Raw genomic sequence first — 27,543 nt, 5'->3', positions numbered from 1 at the left:
ACCACTTCAGTGGGAAGGTGACAGTGTTCTGTGCACCTTGGCATATAGTTATGCTGGCCACATGACCGCGGAAGCATCTTTGGCCAATGCTGGCTCCCTTGGCTAAGAAACAGAGATGAGCACTGCTCTTTAGATTCAGACATGACTAGAAAAGGAAACCTTTACCTTTATAGAACAAACATGAATGGTTTCTCATAAGGAGGACAGGAAGCTGCTCACCTCTTGTCTGCTATTCCTTCTACAGCACCCAACCCACCCTCTGTCCGTGAAGAACTTTGCACCGCCTCCCATGACACCATCACTGTCCACTGGATCTCAGATGATGAGTTCAGCGTCGGCTCATATGAGCTCCAGTATACCATCTTCACCGGCCAGGCCAACTTTATCAGTAAGTCACTGAGGGCTAGCCTCTTTCCTCTGCTTCTACTGGTACCCTGATTGAGGTAAGCTGCTACTCAACAGTGCCCATTGCTGGAGCGGCAGCTAACTTGAATGAATAGCAATAGCAATCATCTTCTTTTACCGACCCCATAATCCTTTGTGATGTGGAGTCTGCGCAACTGAATCGAGCTAGCAGAGTGTTTAATGGCCGGATGCCCTTCCTGTCACCAATGCGGAGTTTTGTTCAGCAGATATATTCTTATTGTGCCCAGAGAAACACCTGCCTCTACCTAGGATTGAACTCAATAAGACTTATATACCGCTTTACAGTGCTTTACAGCCCTCTCTAAGCAGTTTACAGATTTAGTGTGTTGCCCCCAACAATCTGACCTCAGAAGGATGGAAGGCTGAGTCAATCTTCAGCCAGTCAGGACAGTCATCAGAGTTAGCCTGCAATATTGCTAAGGTGACCAACCGTCCTCCTTGAGGGAGGACAGTCCTCCTTTTGTAAGTTCTGTCCTCCATCAAAAAGTGTCCTCCTACATGTCCTCCTTTTTGATATTTGAAGACTAATCTGTAAATCTCCGTATTTGATCGATGCCGATCCGATCCGTTGTGTGTGATGTGACGTATTTGTATTTGACATGACGATTCGTCAAGGCTCGGCACAGTGCGGCGAGACGCGATGATGAGACGCATGTGCTCCACACAGGAGAATTGTTTTGAGAGAATCTGCCATGCGCAAGAGTGCACCAGGCACAAGAGTGCGCCCGCGCGCAAGTGGCTTCATTTTTTTCTCTCCAATTTATTTGTGTCCTCCCTCTCATTGTAAAAAAAGTTGGTCACCTTAATATTGCATTCTAATCACTGTGCCACCACGACTCTCTGGAATGCTGTTGGGACATGGCTTGCAACTTCAGATTCATCTTCTCTGTGTCCTGACCAATTAGTTGGAGAGGAAGCAATTGAGACGGGCCCAAATATTTGCTTATCTGAAGGAAGGATTTCCAGGAAAGAAAATGTCTGTGTTTTCTCATGCCTATTTTTCAAATTCACTAAGATACTATATTTGGATATCACTGGAAATTGCTTGGAGGAAGAAAGTGTGTACTTGTCTTATGGGGTGGGGGTATTTTTCCTTTTCTATCCTCAGTTGAATAAGCAGTGCTGCATCATTTCTGGGGGAAGCACATTAAAATCTTGGGACTGGATGTGCTTAGAAGCTCTACCCCACCCTCTTCTTTCCACCTCCAAATTTGATTGAGAATCCTTCCTCCAGCTTTCCATCAGCTTGTAAAAAATGTTTAGATTAGGGGTGTCCAACCTTGGAAACTAAGATCCACGGACTTCATGCTGGCTGGAGACTTCTGGGACTTGAAATCCTTAAAGCTGTCAAGATCAGACACCCCTGATTCAGATGGTGGGTGATGGAGGCATCACTTGAATACTTCACTCAATCCTTGGAGACTCCGAAGTCTTGCTGTCCTTCGGACCTGCCCCAACTCCAAGGCTGAGAAGATAGGTAGTCTGTCTCCCAGTCTGTCTCATCCAAAGTTAATTAGGGGTTGGGTGATTTGTGGGTTGTAGAGCACGAATCCATCAAGGATCTTGGCCTTCACAGTTGTTCAAGTAAGTTATCCCTGTCTCCCCAGTGCACCGTAGAGAAGCTTCATCCTCCGTTGCTCTCCCAGGCAGAGGTGTAACTAATCTCTTAATCAGGTTTTCTCTGATAATCCACTGAACTCTCTCAAGGCGCTCTGAGGGAAATTTATGGATGTTATTCTAGGAGATTTATTGGATTATTGTCCTACATAACTACTTGGCATTTTATAAAAATATATATATATTATGGCTTACTATAATGTAGTATGAGGTGTAGGAGCAAATCTGGCTTGCTAGACCAGGGGTCACCAACCTTTTGGACCTCAGGGATCACCAAACTCATAATTTTAAATCCTGGGGACCGCTAATATGAGTTTTGACTGATGGTGGCTTGCTGACATTGGTGGGAGAGAGAGAGAGAGAGAGAGAGAGATCTAATCTAACCTCTCTCTCTCTCTCTCTCTCTCTCTCTCTCTCTCACGCACACACACACACACCACACAAACACACAGAGGCAGGGGTGGGATTCAAATTTCTTAACAACTGGTTCTGTGGGCATGGCCTAATTTTTGGGTGTGGCTTGGTGGTCATGTGACTGGCTGGGCATGGCTTGCATGTAAATATTATCAACATTTAGATAAATATTGAATCTTTTATAAAAACAAGAGCAACTTTTACCCAAAATCAGGCAAAGCAGGCAAATTCATTCAGAGATCTGTGAGATTGGCTACCTGAGCCTGTCACATAAAATTTGCTTGCAAGCAAACCCATAAAATTTGCCAGCAGGCAAACTCACAAAATTAACTCACAACACACCATGTAGGTAAATATTGAACAGCCTGGGAGGCAGAGAAGAGATGGGGGCAGGGCCAGTCAGAGGTGGGATTTGCCGGTTCTCCGAACGATTCAAAATTTCCGCTACCGGTTCTCCAGAACCGGTCAGAACCTGGGTGGGCGTGGCCAACTCAACATCACTCCCACCCAGTCACATGACACCACCACCACCACACCTCCCCAGGTTTTGCAGCTCCCGGTGTTTTCTGTGGGAAATGGGTCTCTCTTCCTCCCTTCCTCCCTCTCTTTCATTTGTTTTTTTGTGTTTTACCTTCTTAGGCCTAACATGGAATGATTGGGAGGAGAGCGCGAGGGGCAGGGCCAGCCAATGGTGGGATCACCCAAAAGGGAGCCATAGCAGAGGGGCCAGAGAGCCTCATGCAGCTCCAGAGCCACGGTTGCTGACACCATGAAGATTTCCAAGATCCTTTCCAACCTATTCTATTTCTATTTCTATTTTTATTTTTATTTCTATTTCTATTATTTCTATTTCTATTTCTATTATTTCTATTTCTATTTCTATATTTCTATTTCTATAGTTCAAGAAGATTGCTGAGGTGTCAATGGAAGAGCTACCGAGATGGTTCAGGCTGGCAAATATTTGCTCGTGTATTTAGAGGCACCTGTTCACACCACATGCACATAAAGGCTATAATTTGTAAACTGGGAATTAGCAGTTTAAACATCTCCTGTTCCCGCATAGGCAATGTTTGTTTTACTTTAGACACCCAAGAAGATCACATTCTCTAAACTGTTTACTGTTTGGGATTAGAGGGTGAAGAAAGGAGGTGTAAAATTAGACTTTGGTGATTTGTAAGCGATGTTATCTCCGGCTTCTCTCTCATATTAAAGCTATCCAGTGAACAGGGCTTGCAAAGTAAGCCAGATAATCCACTTCCTGCACTTAGTCTTCCCATCTTATCTCTTAGTGGCTTTGTTATCTCTGGACTGATTTCCGGCCATAGATCAGTTGGGAGAGGCCTGTGACATTTTTTTTCAAGCCCAAGGCCAGTTTGTGGCCTCTGAGTGTCTTGCACTAAAATGGCTATAGGGAAAGCCAGAGCAGATTTAAAAAGGAGGTATCCTCCTGTGTTTAATTTGCATATCTATCTATCTATCTATCTATCTATCTATCTATCTATCTATCTATCTATCTATCTATCATCTATCTATCATCTATCTATCATCTACCACCTATCAATTTCTTCTCTCTCTGTTTCTTCTCCTCTTTGTCTGCCTCCCTGTCTTTGTCTGGTTGTCTCTGGCTGTCTGCCTCTCTGTCTCTGGTTCTCTGTCTCTCTCTCTGTGTCTCTATGTCTGTCTCTCTCTCTGTGTGTCAGTCAGTCTGTCTGTCTGTTTCTCTCTCTCTCCTGTCTCTCTCTCTCCTCCCTCTCTCTGGTGCTCTCGAAACCTGGTTGTTTTCTTGCAGACATTTCATTACCCAACCTAGGTAACGTCATCAGTGCTAGTAAGGAATGAGTTTGTTTTCAGTTTATATTTTAGTGGCTTGCCCTGCCAGTTTTGGTGGGAGTGATGTTGTTAATGGTTTGTGGATGTTAGACAAAAACCAAGGGTCCCTCATTTGAAACCTGAGCTACAAATATTCTCTCTCTCTCGCTCTCTCTCTCTCCCATCTATCTATCATATATAGTAACTCTCCCATCATGGTTTTCCTTTGGTCACATTAAACATGACTTTGGAGCTCCATGGAGGTTGAGGTGAAGAGATACATACTGTATGGCTCTTAGATCTCAGGATGCTTAGATTTTTCCTATGCAAAGAATCACCATTGGTGAACAGACTATGGGTTCACTTAATCCATACATATCCTGCAGTTGCTCCTGGGATAAGCTTAAGCAACCCTCCCCTCTCAATTTACCTCCCTCTCCTGCACACTTTCCTTCTGGGTATAATTTATGACCTTAGTTGGGTCTTCCAAATAAAAGGTTCATAGGTAGCTTCTCTGGATAGGCTACATTTGCCTTCCTGATCTTAGATTTCTATGCAAAATCTATTCAGTCAACTTCAATAATCTCTTTCCAGCCCTACTATACATAGTTTCTCCAAACCGCCTGGTGAGAGATTTAAAGGATCTGAAAAAGATATGTTTGCCTCCTCCTGTTTCCTTGGTTGTTCCTGTTCCGTCTAGTGATGGATGTAACTTCTCTCTGCATTCCAAAGAGCTGTAGAAGTGGCACAGTATGTCAATGGTTCCAAATAAGGCCCAGGAGAGCTAAATACTTCAAACGAGTAGCAGCTGAGATGAAGAGGAGGTATTGTCTTGGGTACTTGTTCCTCAGACATTGAAAAGCACCAGACTTTCGAATTTTGGTCCTAATAGGTTGTTGTGTGGCTCTAGAAAAAACCTTTTAAAAGGTGTTCTAAACAACTCCCTTTATTTTCCAGGTCTGTACAATTCTATGGATAGCTGGATGATTGTCCCCAACATCAAACAGAACCATTACACGGTGCACGGGTTGCAAAGCGGCACACGATACATCTTCCTCGTCAAGGCAATCAATCAGGCTGGCAGCCGAAACAGTGAGCCAGCCAGGCTCAAAACTAACAGTAAGCATTTTCATGGTTGCAACTTTCTTCCCGGTCCAGAGATGGGAGGGGAAAGAGCAAACACACGGGCCATAGAAGTGGAAGCATGGAAAAAGAATGTCTACAACAGGGGTGTCCAACTTTGGCAACTTTAAGACTTGTGGACTTCAACTCCCAGAATTCCTCAGCCAGCAAAGCTGGAATTTTTTTTTAATGCTGACATACTAGATAACCTTGAACTGTTCAACTCCCTCACCCCGCTTCATTGTTCACATTTTTCTTGTGGCAGCTGATCTCAGAGCTGACAGTAGACCCATTAAGGACTATTCTTTGAGTACAGTTTGTCAGCCAGTTACAAATCCATCTGGTGGTGATGGTATCTATCCCACTTTTTTCTAGCTTTTCGAGAATTAGGTTGTGGTCTACTTTTGTCAAATGCCTTGTCAAATGTTAAGCTATGGTTGGGCACTGCACAGGATCATGCCATGTTGTGGAGTGCAGTGGCTCACACAGTTAGGATGCTGGGTTAGAGGTTAGCAACTCTGTGTCTGAGATCTGACTGCGGCTATATGGCTGGGTGTCATTTGCTCAGACTTCCTGATGGGGACATGAAAGGAGTTCCCCACAGGCATTTTTCAGGCAACAGTAATGTCTTAAGATACTATCAATCTCAAGATTCTGGACCACCATTTTGCACTACTTCTAGCCATTGGTCTGGACTGATTCAACCTTGCTGTTTACAATAACTGTAGCAATGTTTTCTGAGGAACCTCAAGGAGATTACATCAGAAGGTATTTTAAAAAGTCTTATCCTGAATCCATAGCACAGGGAAATTTATGGGATAAATACTTGCCATTTCTTCACCCCAAATATCACTTATTACCACACTATTCAGGAAGTCCATCCAGGAGGCTTTGGTGAGAGGAGAGAATGACTAGAAAGCTTCCCTTGGTGAACATCTCAAAGTTAACCAATCTTAGAGGTCCACTGGATTTGAATAATTGCATGAGAGGAAAGAGATGGGCCAGGTGTATGGGAAGAAAGGTCTCAGAGATAGGAGAAGGAAATTGTATCCAGAAATCTATTACCACAAACCAAATTTTAGAGGAGATTTGGACCCAACTTTATTTGGCCTGTAGAAAGTGGGTTTTAATGGATTCCAGGATCCTTCCCACTTTGATATTTCAATTTTTTTTCCTATCATCAGTGTTTGACTGGATGTTTAAAATGATTTATTGCCTCCACTGCTTCCATCAACTCCCTGGAAAGCAGAATGTATGTGAAAATAAAAAGCAAAACAAATCTTTTTCTTGTGAGTTGATGAGAACAGTTCAGCTTTGATGAAAATCTTTTCTTTTTTGCTTGCCTGCTTGTTTGTTATGAAAATGCACCACTCACAGATTGGCGAGGATTTCAAAAAGGGATGAATTGCTGGCTGGCTGGATAAGATGAGCCTTGGAAAAAGCCTCTCCTTTTGAGGGTATTGACTTGTGTCAATAAATTGCTAGCAAGAAAAGGTTATAGGGGAAAGGAGAGCGTGAGATGGACTGCCTTGTCTGTCACTCAGCTGAGTGATTAGCAGGTGGCCCCAGGCTCCGCATTGTACTGCAAGTCCATTTGTTAAATTAACCAAACACTCAGTTGAGGACTCATGACCTGTTAGCCAACGCATGTCAAAGAGGAAGCATAAAGTGGAAAATGAGATGGGTTGCGGGCTTCTGATTGTACCACCAATTTGTAATCAGAGTCTCTTTAAACTTCACCATCTCTCTTTCCTTGACTTGGGTAGATTGCTTCTATTTTTAAATCTGTTGCATCTTCCAGCAAGGAATGTATAATAAGACAAGGGTAGTTTTCAGTTTTGAATCCAGGTTCGGAAAAGGGGTCAAAGAGGCCATCTATGTCAAAACTGAACAGCCGTCTCTCAACAGTTCCAAGAAGGCCCCACACCCATTTGCACCACTCAGGTGACTCTGGTGACACAGATAAATCTCCAGGTGGCCTCAATGGTTTCTTATTTATTTTATTTGGTTTGTCAATTGCTTACAAGATAATAGGTATAAGTAAAAACATAGTTATGAATACATGGATACATATAAGAAAAATAAAAGAAACAATAGGACAGGGACGGTAGGCACGTTGGTGCGCTTGTGCATGCTCCCTACAGGCCACTTAGGAAAGGGGAAACTTTCTAAAAGATTACAAATGACCAGCTGTCTGCAAGAAATATAAATCCTTCCATTCTCCACCATCCAGTCAGAGCTGAAGAAGGTTTTTGGATGAGAAGTGAAACATCTTCAAAGAAAAACCAGGAAGTCCAGTTGCCTCTTAGAAAAAAGCCCCTTTGGGACAATCATGACTTGGAGGACTGAGACAACCTTCCTATCTGCTGCTGAGTTGTAGCACAACAGTGGAACTAAGGTTCTTCAGAGGGATTAGGTGGGTACTTTGGAAACGAAGGCCTAGCTTTCATGGTTCTTTCTGTTGGACCAAGTTGAGGTGGCTTTTTCAGCAAAGTGGGATTGTCAGCAAGTCACATGCAAGTTGCCTCTTGAAATAGCATTCACAGGGTTTTATTTTTTTTTAATACATGATATTTTTGAAGTCTCGTGTGAAGTCTCCTTGAAAAGTACATCCAAGGAGAAGTAACTGAGGGGATTGGGAATGTTTGGCTTTATTGGAAGAAATATCCATCAGGTTCAATTCCAAGCCAGGAGAAAGGCACTGGAAACATGGAGGCTGATTGGAAAGAGGATTTAATGATGAACCACCAAGCCCATGTGATTCTGGGTAGCTGACCACACGGAGTTGAGAATGAGGGGTTTTTATACCTTCTCTTGGCCTTTGCACTTGAACTTCCTGTTCCTGTGCAAGGACGTGTGTTCTATTGGCTGTTGTCAGACTCCCATGGAGCCATGTACAAATCCTATGAGTTTGTCTGAGCTAAGCTTGGTTGAAGTTTGGCTGATGCAGTGAAGGGCCTTGTGTTCTGAAAGGGTGTTGGGTAATTCCTATTGTGGCTTAATGTCTTTCCTTCTGAAGGATAATTCCATCATCCTGGACCTGGAGGTCTTTGCTAATGGGCACAAAATATCTGTTGGGGCTATTAAGAAAGTGGGGGTTGCTTTAAAAAAACATGTTCCTCCATTTCTCCCTTTGGGAAATCTAATATTTTACCTTTTTAATATTTTTTCAAAATATTTCATTCTACCAGGAGAGGGGTGGGTGCTAACTTTCTACAGTCTTGAGATAGGAAGGCAGAAGATGGGACATTGTAGCGTGTGAAAGGAAGTCAGCTTGAAGTCCAAATTGTGTTCTGTATCCTCTCAAAGTATAGGACAAGGAGTAGAGCCTTAAATTACTGGAAGATGCCTATGCAATGTTAGGAGCGAGTTACCCAGAGCAGTGATGGAGTTCGCTTTCTGTGAACATGTCCAGCGAAAAGCTGAAGAGATACTTATGATGAATGGTTTAATGTGGACCCCACCTGAGATTCCAGGGGTGAGACTGCCAAAACATTGCAATATTTCCTACATGTATAGTCAGGCGTCAATACTAATGAGCAATGTTCCCATCTGTTTGCAAAACCTAAGTTCTCCTGCACTCCAGGCAGTTTCTAAACACACTTAGAAAATCCAGAATATTATAAAAATGCAATTAAAGGAGTGGGAGAGATAAATAAACATGCAAGAGTGCTCTTGCCCAAAAGCTCCTTCGGAGCATAGAGTCTGACAGCCTTCCTGAACTCCAACAAAGATGTGCTTTGACAGACTTCAGCTGAGCTCTGCTTCTGCTGGGGAATAACAATTGATTGGTTATGTCATTCCTCTTGCTCCTCAGCGTATATGTTCCTGTCAAATACTCTTCAGAATTTTCCTAAACTTGGGTTGAGGTCAACTCCATAACTCTGCAGAGCTGGCGAGTGAACTTGGTTTGTTTCAGGTTCGGGCAGGTTTATTGTCACCTGCAGGGTATCCAGAATTGATATTCAAGAAGTCCCTACTGCAGACACAGATTCTCAAAACCAACTGGGGGTCTTCATCCCTCTGTTGTTTTTACTTCTCAGATAGGCACAACTGTCAGCTCTGAAATTCATTGCTGTCATCAGTGCTGGGAGGGAAGTGATGTAATGGCATAGTTTTTAGTATGAAAAAAAAAATGAGTTTGAAAGTCAAGGACACAGAGAGTGGCGTAGTAAAAAATTGTACATGCAAGATAATTGGTTCACGTGAGTAATGAGGTGTGAAAGTGGGTGGAAGTAGGTGGAATTTTGTGGGAGGTATGCCAGTACTGAAATTCCACCAGATGATACCAGTGTTTTTTTGTTCTGAATAAAGCTTTGAGATTATGCCTGTCTCGGAGTTAATGTTTCACTTCAGGAGAACCAGTTGTTAAGTTTCTAAGCAGTTTTGTGAACTGGTTGTTGGAAGAAATCATTAGGGCAGAGAACCGGTTGTTGAATTATTCCAATTCCGCTACTGCATTGCGGGCTGGATCCAGCCCTCGGGCCTTGAGTTTGACCCACCCTGATCTAGATAGATTGCAAGATTTCTTCCAGTTCTACAATTCCGTGCAGAATCTCCTTGTCTTCTTTTCACAGCAGTAGCTGTTCCAATGCTCTGGGAAATCCATGTTTGAACTAGGCTGACTCCTGGCATACCAAGAGCCCCCTTGAGTTATTGCAGTTTATGGCCGTTAAGTAGTTAACTACAACTGAAACAATTCTTCCCCTTCCCTTGCCTCTTTCATTGTGAAATAAATCATGGCGGGCCACCTATTAGAAAGGGATCTTTCTGCGAATGAATAAATAAATAAATAAATAAAACACCGGCGGTGTCCAGCTTTTCGTAAGTGGAAGCACAGAAAGAATGCAGCTTGATACATCTGTTGACAATATCTTGCTCAGCCTCCATAGAGCAGCATAGAACTGGCTTTTAATGCCATTTTTGATGTCCACGATAAGCTGATTGACAGTGGATTTCAGCTCTCTGTACTTCCTTCCATCAACAACGATGCAAAGATTCTCGTACGGTTGAGACAACCTTGCAGTGGAGCTAAGAATTTCTTGTGCAGATTATAGATCTGTCTGGACTTTGATGATTCAATAGAGCTTGGGTTGTTGATGCTGTTAAGTAACATCAGAGGATGATGGGCGGCTTAGAGGAAAGGAGACGATTTTTCTGGGCAAGTTTTCCCAGTCTTGAGAATCGTGCACTGGGACGAACAAATTTACAGATTCACAGAGTTTGGAAGGGACCTTGGAGGTCACCTAGTCCAACTGTCCCGCCCAAGCAGAAGACCCTACGTCGTTTCTGTCAGGTGCCAGCCCAGTCACTTCTGGAAAGCTTCCAGGGATTTTGAAGCTCCCACAACTTCTGTTCTTTACAGATTCACAGAGTTGGAAGGGACCTTGGAGGTCACCTAGTCCAACCCCGCCACCCAAGCGGGAGATCCTACGTCGTTTCTGTCAGGTGGCAGCCCAGTCTCTTCTGGAAAGCCTCCAGGGATGATGAAGCTCCTACAACTTCCAAAGTTTGACCTTTTCCATCAGAGGAAGGGATTCTGCCTGTTGAACTGCAGCCTGGCAGAGCTTCCCTCAACCCAGGAGGAGAGGGGGCTTCGTCCTTTCCTCTGCCCCTCCCCCCACAACAATGTCCCATGGGGGAGGGGGCATCATAGCAGCCCCCATCCTCATGGAGGGGATCGACCCAACTGCCCACCTTCCTTTGCCAGACACACACACACAAACTTACCCCAATGCACTGAAGGGCAAGCAAAGCTGGCGGTGGGTGAGCATGGGATACAGACAACCCCTCCAGGGCCACGTCTTCCTCGCCCTACAGCCCGGAGATCACCATGTCGTTGTCAGCATGGAACAAAACTGATTTACAGCTTTTGATTGGTGTCTGCAGCCAGAGCCGTCCGTGTGAGGAAAAGGCCCTTGAATCCAACCATCCATCAGTGGTGGACAAAATTTTTTTGAAGCCACGAGAGCACACTTTCCTCTAAAATAATAAGTGTTTTTGCTGTGCGGAAAGACTGGCATTGAGGCTGTGGGGAAAAAGATGAAATATTACACTGTTATTTTCTGCACCTCTATCAGGTTATTATACCAGCGCTTAGGTGGAGTTAGCTCTCCCCTACAGTATGCCTGAAAAATTCACAGAATTAGATTCCCTTATTGTCTTCCCTGCTTCGCCAGGTCTTATTCTTCCATTTCTGCCTCTTTCAAAACCTCACCTGGGTTGTCTTCGAGCTGATCTGGAATATGAGGCATACCAGTTAATCGGGAAATTAAGCCCAGTTTCCAGCGGGACCATTTCTGCTGAAATCTCAAAGGGCTGTTTGGAGAATTAAGTTCCTTTTAATTGCATGTTGCAAGCCAGGGTAGGTACCGGTTTAGAAACACGTCGGTGAGAAAAATGGGTCACTTCAGGGACATAAATCTTACTGTCCACGTACTTCTAGCGATGTAGATGATCTGAGAGCTTTCTTGAGCCATTGTGGGTTCTTCTGGAGTAATTTTTTTCCCCCAATATGCCAGAGAATTGCATAGAAACATTTTTTTCTAGTTTAACTCAGTCATTTCCAACCTTTTCAGAGGAATTTAAGTGGCCCTCGACTTACTATCATTTGTTTAGTGACCGATGTTACAACAGCACTGAAAAAAGGGACTTATGGCTATTTCTCACATTTATGACCATCCCCAGAGTCATGCGATCAAAACTCAGACACTAGCAGCTGACTCATGTTTATGATAGTTGTAATGTCCTGGGGTCATGTGATCTCCTTTTGAGACTCACTAAGAAGCAAAATCAAAAGGGAAACCAGATTCAACTAACAACCATGTTAATAACTTAACAACTGTGGAAAGCAAGGTCATAAAATGGGGCAAAACTCACTTAACAACTGTCTTGTTTAGCAATGGAAATTGTGGGCTCAGTTGTGGTTGTAAGTGGAGCGCTCCTGTTGTTGTGGTTCACCGGCAGCCGGTGCAGACGGCAGCAGAATCAGGCAGTGAGGAAGAAAGGGGACCCGTCTGGGAGTCTGGAAAGGACTTGGATGAGGGTCCTGCATCTGATGCAGAGCTGGGGCCAGGACCATCTGGGAGTGGGGGGCTGACTCCAGAGCCTTTGGAATCTGGCAGCAGTGAGGAAGAGGAACCAGGGGAGCCTGTTCCCAGTGCATGTGTGCACAGAGCTGCTAGAAGGTGAGAGCAGCTGAAGCAGAAGGAGTGACTCGGGAATAAGGCTGGGAGGTGATTGCTCCTCCCATAAGGGATAAAAGTCAGACCTCAATGACAAAAGCTTTGCAGGAAGCAAAGTAGTTCAATAGATTCCGAGTCCTCATTCAAGCTCTGGTTGGTTTTTTTTCTGGTATTTCAGTTAGTTTCTATTATAATTGGATACTTCTATATTTGGCAACATTCCACAGCACTGAAAGGCATGTGCTTATCTTGGGGGACTATTTATAATTAATTCTGACTGGGAATGAAAGTAATTTCCAGTGTTGCAATAAAATAGGTTTTGCTTTTAAAATAAGTTTGTGTTTAAGTACGTTTGACAAAGCCTGGGTCAGAACACCTGTATTCACCGCCAGAACCCGAGGAGAAAATAATAATAAAAGCTGGGGGGTACCAAACAGCAAAATGTTACATTAAGAGCTGTAATTAAAACACAAAGAAGCCATTGCAGATCCATTTCACGGTAAAACATAAAACCTAAGTATTTCTCCTGAAGGAATTCTAAAGCCTCCTGAGAAACAAGGTAGGGAAACAGAAGCCTGTTTTGCAGAAGGACAAAAATTTGGAAAAAGGCAACTTCCGGTTTGAGCTTCTTTGGCGACAGACCGAAACCTCGTCACTGCGAGAAACTATGTAGAAAATATAAAATGGTAATAAGATATGGAATAGAATATAAAAATGAGCATGAAATTGAGTTTTGTGTCTGCATGAAGAAGTGATAACCTGGGACCATGCTGTTTTCAGAAAAGATGTTTTATTTGTATTTTGTTTTTGTGAAAACCCAAATAAAATTTTCAAAAAAAATTTTTTTTGGAAAAAGGCAAAGGCAGATTTTGATTCCTAGGGGTTTTAAAAAAAGTTAAATATTTCGCATTACCAAAATGCCAAGCAGAACAAACATATTATAAAACTTGCGACCAGCTCTCCTTTAAAAGTTGTAACCTCCTGAGCTCATGGGATCACGATTTGCAACCTTCTCAGCTGGTTCCCAACAAGCAGCCTCAATTGGAGAAGCCAGATTTGCTTAATGACCACTGTAGAAATGGTTGTAAAATTGGATCTGCTCACATAATGACTCACTTTAGCAACTGCATCACTTAGCAATAGAAATAGCAGTCTCAACTGAGGTTATAAATTACGGATTACTTGTAAAACAGTTTTCTCATAAGGCTCATTTACATTTATGTACCCTTTTATAATTCTGATTTGTTTCTCGGAAATGACTATACTCCTAATGAGAGAAAATAAGAATTTGGAAGCTTCCTGCCCTCTATTGCTCATTTAAACCCTTCCCTCTTTTCCTGCAGAAAAAAATAATTAACATGGATTTTGTCCAGCTAGAGTTTGGTGGTGAGAGCCCGAATTCACAGGCCTTATTTATGTCACTCCTATTTTTTTTTTTTTTATGTTTTCAGTTGCTTTAATTATTATTGTCATTGTTAAGGAATCGGGCTCCTTTATAGAATTGAAAAAAACAAACAAATCATTGCACAAGAACCTGGGAAATTTGGGGGGTGGGGGGGGTGAGGAGGGGAAATGATTTTGACTGGGTTGACTTTCAATCTTTGCTTTCTGTTCCTGCAGGCCAGCCTTTCAAGTTGGACCCTAAAATGGCTCATAAGAAGTTGAAGATATCCAATGATGGACTTCAGATGGAGAAAGACGAAAGCTCCTTGAAAAAGAGTCACACCCCCGAGAGGTTCAGTGGAACAGGCTGCTATGGGGTCACGGGGAATGTTTTCATTGACAGCGGATGTCATTACTGGGAGGTGACCCTAGGAACCTCCACCTGGTAAGTGGGCCGTGTTGGGTAAGAGTGGGCTCCCCTAATGGGTTGCATGGATAGGTCAAGGTTCCGTATTCTCTCCCTTCCCCAAGTTGATTCAAAAGTGTACAGAAAACCAGTGCAATGCAAGAGATTCAAGGCCATCAGTGGTAGATCCAGTGGTACCTCTGTTTTCTATCACCAAAATGTTAGATTAGAAAGTATAATTTGAATTTGAAGGCTTCCTTAAGTGGACCGTGACCATGAAAGCTGATGGGAGAAAGCATTTGGCTGGCGTTTCAGAGGCCGTGAGACTCTTGTTTCTTTAGTTGTTGATGATTGGAGTGTCAGTATGACTTTTTCAAAATGATAGCAAGATAGTGGTTAATGCCTCTTCTCATAGCAATGAGAATTTGTTTTCTTGCTTATTTATTTATCATATTTTTAACTACCCACCTTTTTCAGAGAGGGGCTCTGGCTGGTGTACAACGTAATGAATAAAATGAACATTAAAATAAGAATAAGTTAATATTAAAAAAAAACTTTTAGAATTATAAAAAAAATAACATAACATTTCAAAAGGTGGAACATTCCAAAATGGGGGAGGGGTTCTCATGGGGTCAGACAGCCCCACGGTTAGGGTTTTTCAGGAAAGCTTCTATTAGTTGCCTCTCTCCTCCTGCTATTGACTCTACTCAGTAATGATGTTTGTATGATGTGTTTAGTTATGATAAACCAAATTAACTCTACACTAGGCTAAAGTGGAGTTGGGTACTTTGTGGTTCAGTATGTGGTGTAAATAACCCTTACAAAGTGACAGCAAGATTATTTCAGGACCACGGAGAGCTCTTTGTATGGAAGGGTGTATAGTTTAAATTTGAAGAAGCTGTTGTTTTAGTATTGGCCTTTCACCACAAAGGTCTCAAGGAAGCTGAAGACTCTTCAACTCCTTTCCTGCTAGCTGCTGGTTCAGGATAAAAGCTGTGCCCCTTTCTGAAGTCTTAAACTTTCCCCAGGTTAAACATAAAACATCTGAAATGTCTAAAACCTGTGAAGAATGGTTGCAAGAATTGGGTACGCTGAGCACTTCTTTTGAATTGGGCAACCTAGCACTCATTTTCCTGTAGGCCTTTTTGGCCTCCTGAATTTAAGGATAGTTCACCACCATCCCTTGATAGAAAACTCTCACAGAGTTTTTAAGGGGGGAAAGAAGCTGTTGAACCCTTGCCCAGTAGAGTAACAGGAAGAATCTGTCCCACATTCACTGCAACAGAATTAGAGATTTCATTGCTAGGTAGGTTTTCAGGAAGAAAAACTATCTCCCTCCCTCCCCCCCCCTCTCTCTCTCTCTCACACACACACACACACACTCTTTCATTCACTGTCTCTCACACTCACTTTCTCCCTCTTTCTCTCCCTCCCTCCCCCTCTCTCCCTCTCTCTCTCTCTCACACACACAGCCTCTCTCTCTCTCTCTCTCTCTCACACACACACACACACTTTCTCTCACTTACGCTCTCTCTCACTTCTCTGTCACACTCACTCCCTTTCTCCCTCTCTCAAACACACTGTCCCTCTTTCACTCACTCTCTCACTGTCTCTCTCTGTCACACACACACTCTCCCTCCCTCCCTCCCTCCCTCTCCCTTTCTCTCTCTCACACATACACACTCTCTCACTCTCTCTCACACACACATACTCACACTCCCTCCCTCCCTCTATCTCTCTCTCTCTCACACACACACACACTCTTTTTGAAACTCGTGTTTCTCTGAGAGTCATTTCCATTCAGCCTCTTCCGCTGGAGGGCTTCATTTAAAAATACGCACTGGCAGCAGGAGCGGCACACAGGCTGTGTGTGCTCTTCCAAGGTTCATGAGCAATGCACCCACTCGCTCTGCGCTGCAGGGAAGGAGGGCAGGAATAATTGAGCTGGGCTACGGCTGTGATTCAAAGCGGCCCTCGGGCATGTGTCATACAGAAATGCACAGATCAAAGGCCCAGCAGGGACTGGCGGCTTTCGGTGGTCGCAATTGAAATGTCATCAGCTCCCATCTCCTGCGTGCAGTTGTCGTTGCCCTTCTCTAAGCCACGCTCCATTCTTCTTTTGTCTTCCTCCCACAAAGCCACGGACCGGTTTAAAGAGAAAGCTGTTTTGGGAGCCCACGGAGCTCGGGAAGTTATTTCAAATCAGGTGTCCATGAAAATACTTTGTCGGTTCCTTGGGTCTTTCATTGTGTTTTCACCGCACCGTTAATGAAGACTCCCTTTCGTTGGAAGAACAGGAGTAGCGGATCAAAGGTTGAGCTACTTTGCTTTGCAAAGCAAAGCTTAGAAAGGACTGTAATGCTCAATAAACACAAAACATTTACTAAATGCCGAGAAGTGGTGACTCCATTTTTTGCACTGAGCTTCTTTTAAAAAAATTAAACAGGCCTTTGCGGATTCTTTTGGACATTCAAGGCTTGAAATTCTCTTGCTACTGTAGTAATAGTTGTAACTATTGTGGTTGTTGTACAACAATAATATCTACTATTACTAATAGTAGTAATTAGTTGTAACTAATTACTATTACTATAATAATAGTTGTAACAGTATTTGTACAGTAATACAACTACTATTAGTAGTAGTATTTTGTTAGTTATAGTTGTAAATCTTGTTACTGTAGTAATAGTTGTAATTACCTGTAACTACTAGTTGTAACAGGTAGTCCTCGACTTACAACAATTCAACTCACAATTTCAATTGCTAAGCAATATGTTAAGTGAATTCTGCCCCATTTTATAACCTTTCTGCCCGTAGTTGTTAAGTGAATCATTGCAATTGTTGTTAATGTCATAATTGTTGAGTGATTCTGGTTTCCCTCGTTGACTGTTTGTCCGAAGGTCGCAAATGGGATCATGTGACCCTGGGAAACTGCAACCATCGTAAATATGAGTCATTTGCCAAGTGTCCAAATTTTGACCTTGTGAACTGTGGGGATGCTGTAACAATCATAAGTGTGAAAAATAAGTTACTTTGTCCAATGCTTTCTTGTCACTTTGAACAGTCAGTAAACAAATGGTTTCTATGCAGTGGTGGGATTCAACTGGTGTAACAACCCGTTCTGTGAGCTTGCGCTTTGCGCAGGTGCGCAGGGTTCGAAAAATGCCCATTTTCAGCTCTAAGATTCACCTTCTACTGCAGCCCCAGTGAGTAAAACAGCCAAATGATCACCGGAACTACCAGTTCGTTCGAACCAGTCCAAGCCAGTAGAATCCCATCCCTGGTTCTACGTCAAGAACTCCCTGTATTATAACAAACATTTGCCAAGCTGCAAATTTGCCAGTGCAACTGAGGAGACAACGTCTCCTAACAAGCAAAATAATAAGACACGCAAGGAAAAAAAGATATGGAAGGATGGAAGAGAAAGCAAGTTTAGATATGAATTCTTATCTTGTGGAATCAAAAGCAGGTCAAATAAATGATGGCGAATAGCTAGTTGATGGATTGAGAAGAGTCCAAAATAGCCAGCTTTTTAGCTGTGATGATCAATACACTGTAATCATGTTGGCCCTGTTTCTCCCTGCTGAGCAACCTTTTGCAATTAGATAATCGAGAGTGATCTTGGAAAGCTGATAGTCACAGGGAGTGTTACAGTCCTGTGTATTTAATGCACTTCAGAGTAGACTATTTTTTCTTGATTGCAGCAGTTCGTTGGAGACTCGCCCCTCGAGGAGAGTTCTAGGATAGAACTGCCTTGCAAATTTGTATTTCCTCGTAAGATTTTTCACACGGACAAGGACTCCAGTTCCTTGCCATAATGTCACAGACCATGTAAATTCTGTCATTGTACTCTAAACAAGCATCTCCTGAGGACAGTATTTAAAACAAAAGCTCTTGTCAGCATCGTTAGTCATCTTATTTTGTTCCGTGTGTAGCAAAATTAGAAATTGCAGGGGAATTAATGCCTGTTCGACTTTATGGATCGTATCTCTCACCTTGAAAGGGATCCTGGAGGCAGGTTGAAGAAGACAAATATACCTGTCCCACTGGGTCCCAGGATAATGTTGCAGGATCCAATCTGGGTCGGTCAGCGGGACCAGACTTTTACTCTTCCAAGTTTTTGGCCTCCTGCTGGAGCCTGTCCTTAGGGTTGGGTCTCTAGCACACATTCTGATAAGAGAGAAGTTCCCAAGGATGAGTTCCATCATGAGTCTGAAGGACAGACTGCAGGAGAGAGCAAAGAGGCAGCGTCTCGTCTCTACCCTTAAGATATCTCACAAGGAAATCCTGATTTCATAGGCCAGGGGTGTCGAATTCAATTTCCTTGAGGGCTGCATCAGGGCTGTGGTTGACCTCAAGGGGCTGGAGGGGGCGTGGCTGACTCGGTGGGCATGGCCAGCTTGACGCCACTCCCCCAACTACTCGCATGTTTCCTCTTCATTCTGGATAGACCAGAGAGAAGCCCCCCTGGCCCGATGTTTCCTCTTCACATTGGGTAGACCCGGTCAAAGTCGCATCGGGTAGACCTGGACAAAGTGACGCGGGCCAGCCCCTGACATTTTCCAGGATGGCCCCACGGGCTGGATCCGACCACATTGTGGAACAGTTCTGGTCTATGGGCCTTGTGTTTGACACCCCTGTTCCTAGGCTCTCCGTTATAGAAATACCACCCTTTTCTGCTTCCCCTGATGTATGTGGTGGATGAGAAAGGTGGGAGGAGCTTCTGTACCCAGGAGGCCTGAAAAGAAACACCCAACTTAGCAAGGCAAGAGCTAAAGATAGTGAAATGCACCATCATAATAGCCGGGCTGTGAAAGAGGAGAGCACACTTCAGCATTCTCTCATCATTTGCATTTGACGCAGCATGAAATTAAGAATTCTACACACCTGCTTTAACAACATCTAGAGGTTGACGGGCATAGCTGGGCAATTACTTTTTTTATGATGGGGGAATTCTCTGCACTCCCTCCCTCCCTCCCACCTCTATCCCCGCTCCCCCACTTACACACAAAAAATACACAAACACGCCTCTACCTCTGTGCATACAAAACCACGCTTTCTTTTGTTTGAGCAATGTATAAATTCCCGCAGCAGCTTACAAAACATTACCACGAGAGCAGAACGAATGCAGGGACTTGGAAGCCGCCAGCACAACGTAAAAGGGCTGTAGAATGCGAAACACAAAGCTGTGCAAAAATTGTGTGGGGTACTTTAAAAGTCTGGGGGGAGTGGTGTGGTGGCCTAGAGGTGGAGCTCTCACCTCACAATTAGAAGGCTGTGAGTTCAATCCTAGGTAGAGGCAGATATTCCTCTTTCTGGGCGCGATGAGAATATATCTGCTGAAAAAAAAAACTCCACATTGGTGACAGGAAGGGCATCCGGCCAGTAAACACTCAAGTCCATTCAGCTGCCCAGACTCCACCTTGCAAGGGATTATGGGGTCATTAAAAGGAGATGATGATGACTTTAAAAGTCTGGGGGAAGTAAAAGTAGACTTTGCTTCCAAGATTTACTTGATTGGCTCATTTTTACTCTCATAAAGTGAGGTTGGGTGTTCCTCATTATGATCTGCAAAACAATTATGTGTGTGTGAGAGAGAGAGACTTGAAGCAAAGAAACACCAGTGAGCACAGAGCCAGCTGAGAGCCACTTTGATGTAGTGGCTAAAGGCACCAGACTAAAAATCGGGAGACAGGGAATTCCAGTCCTTCCTTAGGCATGAACCCACCTGGATTACTCTGAGCCAGTCCTTCTCTGTTAACCCCGGGAAGAAGAAGGCAAAGGCACACCACTTCTGCTTAAAAACTGCATGGATTGGTCTGTTTAGTTGCCAGGAGCTGACTTGAAGGCACACTAAAATAAAGTTAGCTAGGATGTGGTTTAGTTGAATGAAGTTTGAACCCTGTGGATGTCCAAAATTTAAGTCATTCTCTCAGACGGATGAAGGGATGTTGTCTTTCTGCATCAAGCTCAAACCCCAAGATGAGGCAATGAAATATATTTGAGTCCAATCCTTTATTTGCTTGTACCTAATGGACAGAATCTTGCCAGACTAAAGCAATAGTCTTCTAGCCTACTAGATATATATCCTGGGAGAAACCCTTTATTTGCTTGTACCTAATGGACAGAATCTTGGCAGACTAAAGCAATAGTCTTCTAGCCTACTAGATATATATCCTGGGAGAAACCCTTTATTTGCTTGTACCTAATGGACAGAATCTTGGCAGACTAAAGCAATAGTCTTCTAGCCTACTAGATATATATCCTGGGAGAAATTCTTTATTTGCTTGTACCTAATGGACAGAATCTTGGCAGACTAAAGCAATAGTCTTCTAGCCTACTAGATATATATCCTGGGAGAAACCCTTTATTTGCTTGTACCTAATGGACAGAATCTTGCCAGACTAAAGCAATAGTCTTCTAGCCTAGTAGATATATATCCTGAGAGATTCTAGTGTGGTTATCCTGAACGTTTTCCCACTGAACCACCCATTTTGGGACTGCATATTCTCTTGATGTGGGCTTCTTTCTGGGAAGGCTGTCATCCTCTTTTAATGACCCTATAATTACTTGTGGGGTGGAGTCTGGGCAACTGAATGGAGCTGAGAATTTACTGGCCGGATGCCCTTCCTGTCAACCAATGTGGAGGGTTTTTTAGCAATGTGGGGGGCAACTGAATGGAGCTGAGAATTTACTGGCCGGATGCCCTTCCTGTCAACCAATGTGGAGATTTTTTTAGCAGATATATTCTCATTATGCCCAAAGAAAGAAAATATCTGCCTCTACCTAGGATCGATCTCCCAGCCTCCTGATTGTGAGGCGAGAGCTCCACCTCTAGGCCAAAGCACCAGTCTTTTTCTTCCGGGAAGGCTGTGAGTTGGCCAAATCCTCCCCCTTTGCTGCTACCGAGTTGCACATTCCATTCCATTTTTGCCTCATTGCAGCTGATCTCCTGTAAATGACTCTCGGTCCCCTCCCTGTTTCCCCAGGTACGCCATCGGCATTGCCTACAAATCAGCTCCCAAGAACGAGTGGGTCGGCAAGAACTCCTCCTCTTGGGTTTTCTCCCGCTGCAACAACAGCTTTGTGGTGCGGCATAACAACAAGGAGATGCTGCTTGACGTCCACCCCCAGATGAAGCGCTTGGGCGTCCTCCTGGACTATGACAATAACGTCCTCTCCTTCTACGACCCTGCCAACTCGCTCCATCTCCATACATTTGAGATTGCTTTCATCCTGCCTGTCTGCCCTACCTTCACCATTTGGAACAAATCATTAATGGTGGTCACGGGTCTTCCTGCTCCAGACTTCATAGACTACCCAGAACAGCAGGAATGCAACTGCCGGCCTCAAGAGTCCCCGTACGTATCAGGAATGAAAACCTGCCATTGAGGACCCACGGAGCCCTGCCTTTCCAGCCAAGTTCTCTGTGCAACTAGGTGGGGCAAAGACCTTGTGTGCGTTTCGGAGGCAGTTGGGCGGCCTGCACGCCTCTCGCTTACTGAAAGCCCACTGCTTGTGGTGCATCCCTCGAGTTGCATTCAGTGTGGGTGGCATTTCATGGACTGGGATTTTTAAAACTTAATTTTATTTTATTTTATTATTTTTATGATAGCACTACTGAATGGTCTCCAATGGAGTTGGCTTGTCTTGTTCGTTCCTGACAAGAGGACGGGTCCCATGGCAGGGGATGGAGATGGTGGCGGGGTGGGGTCGTGCCATCTCTGCTGCATGGGAATCCAAAATGCAAGATGGGTTTTGTTTTGTAAAGCAGACGCAGGAGTCTGAGGTGGAGGGGCCCCATCAGGTCTCTAAGCTATCATTTGGGGAAAATTGGAACCAAACGAAATCGGAACCCAAGCCATTGCCTAGAAAACACAGAAAATCCGGGTCCCCTATTACTCCCATAACAATTGTACATGAATTTAGAACTCTGCAACTATTCCTCTTGCACATCAACAGATGTATGAAAAAGGGAGTTAGCCCATATGTAATGGCCCTTTCCTTTCCCAAAGCCCTATCCCCAAATTTTGTTGTCAGCCATAATTCCTTCCAGATCACATATACTCAAGCACAGTGTCTGTAAACAAGGATTGGCCCGTAGACTTCTGCGTGTAGGTCAGTTCCCCTTGGCTGATGTTAACACTGAACATGTAGAGGCATGAGGAGAGCATCTGGTGCTCCGTAAATATAGCCCGCTTTCTCCCAAACCCTGGTCTGTACGAAAGGAGGTGAGATCCATGTCGACCTATTCTATGCATCCAGCGTGACGATGTTGCAAAAGCTTGGCTAACTGAAGCGTTGTTTGTGCACTTTTACACACAGTGGGATCCTGCTGCTACTAGCAGACTTAACTGTTCTTCCTACCCAGAAGTGCCTTCTGGGCAGCGAATTTTGCAAACAAGTGGAAAGTCCAAGAGCTGTTAAGGAATGCATTTTATTCAGAAATGGGTGATGTGGTGCTGGCCTAAAAGCTAGAATAACTTCAGGATGTTGGCTTTTGAGATGCAACAGATTCTTTTCCTTGGGTCACAGATTTTATTAGAGGAAAAGAGAGCAGTACCCAACCCAACCCAACCCAACCCAACCCAACTCAATGCAGGAAATGTAAGAGGAAGGATTTCAGTTTAGGACCACCTTGGAACCAACAATTTATTTGGTAAGGTTAGCATCCCAGAGTGGTGGTACCCAAAAGGATTCTTCCATTCTAATTGCTGGTGTTCCATTGGTTCCATCACCTGGTTCAGATCATTTGATCATTTGAGCTGAGGTTGGTTGTCCTTCCTTTTTCTGGGACAAGACATCCTTGTTGCTTCCTCCTCTAGAACTTCCTGTCCTAGTGGAAGCAAGTCAGCTGATTCCATTATGTCCCAGGAGGGGCAGACTATTGGAAGGTGGGGTGGGGGGAGGCATTGCAAAGATCCAAAATGCATATAGGAAACTTCCTAGAGATGTGACACTTGGCTTGGCTTTTAATGTAACCCCATCCCACTAAATCGTTAAAAATTGCACTGCAGAACATAGGCCATTTTAACTGCTGAATTTCTTGGCATGGCTTGGATACCTGAAATGGCAGGCTTCCCATGGAATGCCCACTTGTGATGTAGGAAAAGATGGGAACTGGAGTCCCCTAACTGTCTGCCCCAGAAGGGGGAAAGTTGTTTTAGATTGCAGCCCATTGCTGCGACTTCCAGAAAAGTCATACCAGACCATTCCGTGTCTGGTGACAAAATGGCACTAACTGTCATATGGAAGAAAGCTGGAAATGTCTTGGTTTTCTTCTTGGTTCAGTATGCTCAACATTTGGGCATTTTCTTCCTTGGGGGAACGTGGTTTCTTTTGCTTTGGGGGTGGGGTCAAAGGAAAAAAAAAACATGGGGAGAGCATGATATTATTCAGGTTTGTATTGTGTTTGCCCTCAGGTCCTGTCCTACGATGCAGGGAGAAGTTAATTGAGATGTTGGCAGATCAAATGTAATGCCTTTGGAAGTTTTCAATGGGCAGCCATTGTTACAAAGATGTAGCCATCATACCACAGTATTTTGATGTTCTGTATCTAGGGGTGGATGCCCTACAGGGTTTCCTCTACAGCAATGGTCAAGACTTTTATGATTGCTGCTAAATTTGTCACTCCTAAACCTGTAAGGTCAGCTACAAAGATCGATTTCCTTCAAGTTGCATGACTGAAATGGCTCATTGTTTTAGAGTGAGGGTTGTTTTTTTTTTAAAAAAAAAATGGGTCAATCTAAAGGAGTGGCCTGGAATAAATGAAAGGGCATCCTCACCCCCAATGAGCTTGTGCCCGAATATCCAAGTCCAGTATCACTGTGATGTGGTAGTGGTTTTCCTGTTGTATTTCTAACCAACTTCAGCATGCATTCATTGCACAGAATTCAGTAGCCCGACATAAACCTCTGAGAATCTCAGCCATCATTTTAAAAAAAACATGCTTAGATCCCTAGCTTTTCTTTATGGCTACGGAGAGACTTCAAATTGTAGAAGCAAAGGCATCTTCAGAAGACCCTGCAATTAAACGTTGGACAATATGAGCTCTTCATAATTTTCCTTCCTCTGACGCACACATCTCAATGGTGTCCTGTGCCTGTAAACAACCTCGTCTTACCCCCGGGATTCTGACCTATCTCCATTCCCCATCTCTCACTGCTTGTGTTTCTTACGAACCTGCTTCCCCACTTCCTCCTTGCTCTGCCTGCCACAGGGCTCAGATTCAACCGGTAGAGAGGCAAAGACGGGGCATTATTATGCAAGATGCAAAATATGAATCCAATGTTTTTTGATGATTTGCACTCATTTCAGAATGCAGTTTCTTGATGTTGAGTGGGAGGGGGAACTTATATTCCTACAGCACAGAGGGACACTGAACAAGTTTCATTGTTCTGTTTTCATGGGCTTGTCATAGATGCCTTCTTCTGTAGCATTTAAATCCTTTCTCTCTTTCCCTTCCTTTCCCTTCCTTTCCCTTCCCTTTTCCCTCCCCTCTCCCCTTTCCTTCCCTTTCTTTCCCTTCCTTTCTTTTCCTTTCCTTCTCTTATCTTCCCTCCCCTTTTCCCTTTCCCTTCTCTTCCTTCTTTTTCCCTTCCCTCCCTTTCTCCCCTTCTCTTCCCTTCCTTTTCCCTTACCTCCCCTTTCCCCTTTCCCTTTCTCTTCCTTTCCTTTCCCTTCCCTTCCCTTCCCTCTTTTCCCTCCCATCCCCCCTTTCCTTCCCTTTCTTTCCCTTCCCTTCCCTTCCCTTTTCCCTTTTCTTTCCCTTCCCTTCTCTCCCCCACCCCTCCCTCTCTCCTATGAGAACTACCTCATTGCACACACTTCCAGATGGAAATAAAACAGGGAGCTTAGGTTATGGTTAGGGATTGGTAACTTGGTGCTTTCTAGGCATCGTGATATTCAGTGCCTGTGAACCTAAACACCGGGGATTAGGGGAATGGCATCCCAAAATATTGGAAGGGCCTCGGGTTCTCCTCATCTAGAGAACTGGACAGCAACTCTGCTGGCTTCCCTGCTTCTGCCAAAAGTGCTCTACCACCTATGTCAGCTTGGCGATATTCTGCCCCATCAACTGTGCTCCTATTTTTTTCCCCCCACACCTTCTATAGCAGAGGTCTCCAAACTTGGCAGCTTTAAGACTTGTGGACTTCAACACCCAGGATCCTCCAGCCAACATAGCTGGCAGTTGAATTCTGGGAGTTGAAGTCCACAAATCTTAAAAAGTTGCCAAGTTTGGGGACCCCTGTTCTACAGGTATATCCTTCTCCAGGTGGCTGGGCCTGGAACGACATCATGTAATCCTAAAGGCCAGAATTAAAGAGGAATTAAGAATTGCCCTTTTCTTTTTGAATCTGTCCAGCCTGGCTTGTCTCAAGAAACATATGTCTACATAAAAAGGGGGTCTGGAGGCAAAGCTGGAGCTTGTCCGTGGGTTAGAATGATGCTTTAGAAGTCTGATGAGCCCATCTTTAAATGACCTGCCAAGAAACGAGAGGTGTTTGGAAGAGAATGGCATGAAGTCTATTTAAAAAGCCATGGAGTATTCTGCTAAATTTTGATGAGCTGAATAAATATTATGCAGCATGAAGTCTCTCCAAGCAGTGACCTTAATGGAGGGAGAGTGAGGCATCTCTGCAGAGAAACCCTTGCAGGGGTTTATAGGACAGCTGTTCCTATCCCTTTCTCTGATCTGACATCTCCAGACAGTGTCCTCACATCACCCTACACAACCAGCCAGGCCAATCTCGTATTATCTGTTTTCCCCCTTTGCGTTGACCTCTGATTCCAGCTGGCAGATGTTTGTGCCAGGCCTCCAGCCATCCTCTCCTTCCTTCCACTTGTCACATCGTCCTGACTGTGCAGCTGCTTCTGGGCTGCGCATTGCCCTGCCTGTGCAGCTGTTCAGGGATTTTCCTCCTGGGGCTTTCTGTAGAAAGTTGGAGTGCTTCCCCGGGGATCAAGGGTCTGGCTCTCAGAGGAGAGGATCAACCAAGTCCAGCTCAGGCAAAAAACCAAAGAAGTCCCAGCAACAGGGAATGAACATCATCAACTGAACTGCTGTTCTAGCTGCACTGGTTGGAAGAGTTGACCAGGAATGATTGACCAGGAAGAACCTGAGCTATTCCTTCTCTCCTACTGTCTGTTTCAGTTCTTGCCTTACTGAAGGCATAGTAAGGCAGTGGTGGCTAAACTTTTTGGGCTCCTATGCTAAAAATTGCACATGTGCTTGCGTGCCAGCACCCAGAAGGCAATGCGTGCGGGGGGATCCCACCCCATGAGCATGCACATGAGATCTGCTCCCTTACCTGCACTGCACACCTCCCAGCTGATTTTTGGCCCTTCTGAGGCCTTTTTTGGCCTCCCAGAGGCTCAAGGGAAGCCTCTGCAGCCTTTGGAGGCTGAAAAATGGGCCCGTTTAATCATTTCTGGTATTTCCAGAAATACAGGAAGTGACAAAACGGGCCTGTTTTTCGGCCTCCAAAGGCTGCAGAGGCTTGCCTCGAGCCTCTGGGAGACAAAAAAAGGCCTCAAATGGGCCAAAATTCAGCTGGGAGAAACATGCATGCACAGTGAGGTAAGTTTGGCTGGGGTTCACATGCCCACACAAACGGTTCTGTGTGCCACCTGTGACACATGTGCCATAGGTTCGCCATCACGGCAGTAAGATGTTGCAACCACTGAGGAATTATAAAATTGTATATCTGAATGAGAGAGAAAGAAACACGTGGCACTTGGGGAAAAGGAGAAGCATTCTGCTTTAGTTGAAGAGCACCAGGGTTGACTTCTGGAAGCATAAGGTCCTCATTGTTGTACGCTGGCTTCTGCTCTGCCAACAGGGCAAGAGGACATCTATGAAGAGTTGGATCAAAGATCCCAAGTTGCAGAATTAACCACACCCACTGCCGAGAAAAATATTGGTGTGCAAACCACCCAGCCGTCTCTTAACTGACTTCACTCATAAACAATGTAAATCATTTCAGGTAATGCTTAATGGATTTGGGTGTCACTTGAAGACCCACTTCATGGTAGAGCACTAACTACACATTCAAACTATTCCAAAATCCAACATCTGGTATTTGCAATTGAAAAAAAAATCTGGTAGGATGTGTGTGAGGGTAAACATCCATGCAGGGGTGGGATTTAGCCGGTTCGGGCCAGTTCAGGTGAAACAGATGTTAA

The 27,543-nt window shown here is 44.2% G+C and overlaps 1 protein-coding gene across 4 annotated transcripts in view; it reads left to right on the top strand.

The window, feature by feature from the left end:
• MID2 (midline 2) overlaps positions 1–25,951 on the top strand; it is a 163,584-nt gene extending 137,633 nt beyond the window's left edge. For 3 of the 4 annotated variants that reach the window (XM_087941015.1, XM_026702980.2, XM_087941014.1), the window contains 4 exons: positions 245–388; positions 5,224–5,385; positions 14,193–14,400; positions 21,348–25,951. In XM_087941015.1, coding sequence (XP_087797141.1) covers positions 245–388; positions 5,224–5,385; positions 14,193–14,400; positions 21,348–21,750 — 917 coding nt within the window. In that variant the 3' untranslated portion in view covers positions 21,751–25,951. Of the gene's footprint in view, positions 1–244; positions 389–5,223; positions 5,386–14,192; positions 14,401–16,499; positions 16,750–21,347 lie in introns of those variants that run through there. The other variant, XM_087941016.1, reaches the window with a different exon arrangement.
• Positions 25,952–27,543: the final 1,592 nt, after the last annotated feature.

Source organism: Pseudonaja textilis, chromosome 12 (assembly GCF_049901715.1).
Source record: "Pseudonaja textilis isolate UNSWEBS1 chromosome 12, rPseTex1.2, whole genome shotgun sequence".
Lineage (NCBI taxonomy): Eukaryota > Metazoa > Chordata > Lepidosauria > Squamata > Elapidae > Pseudonaja > Pseudonaja textilis.
Note: the sequence above shows the minus strand (reverse complement) of the source record. Positions and strands in the feature narration are given on the sequence as shown.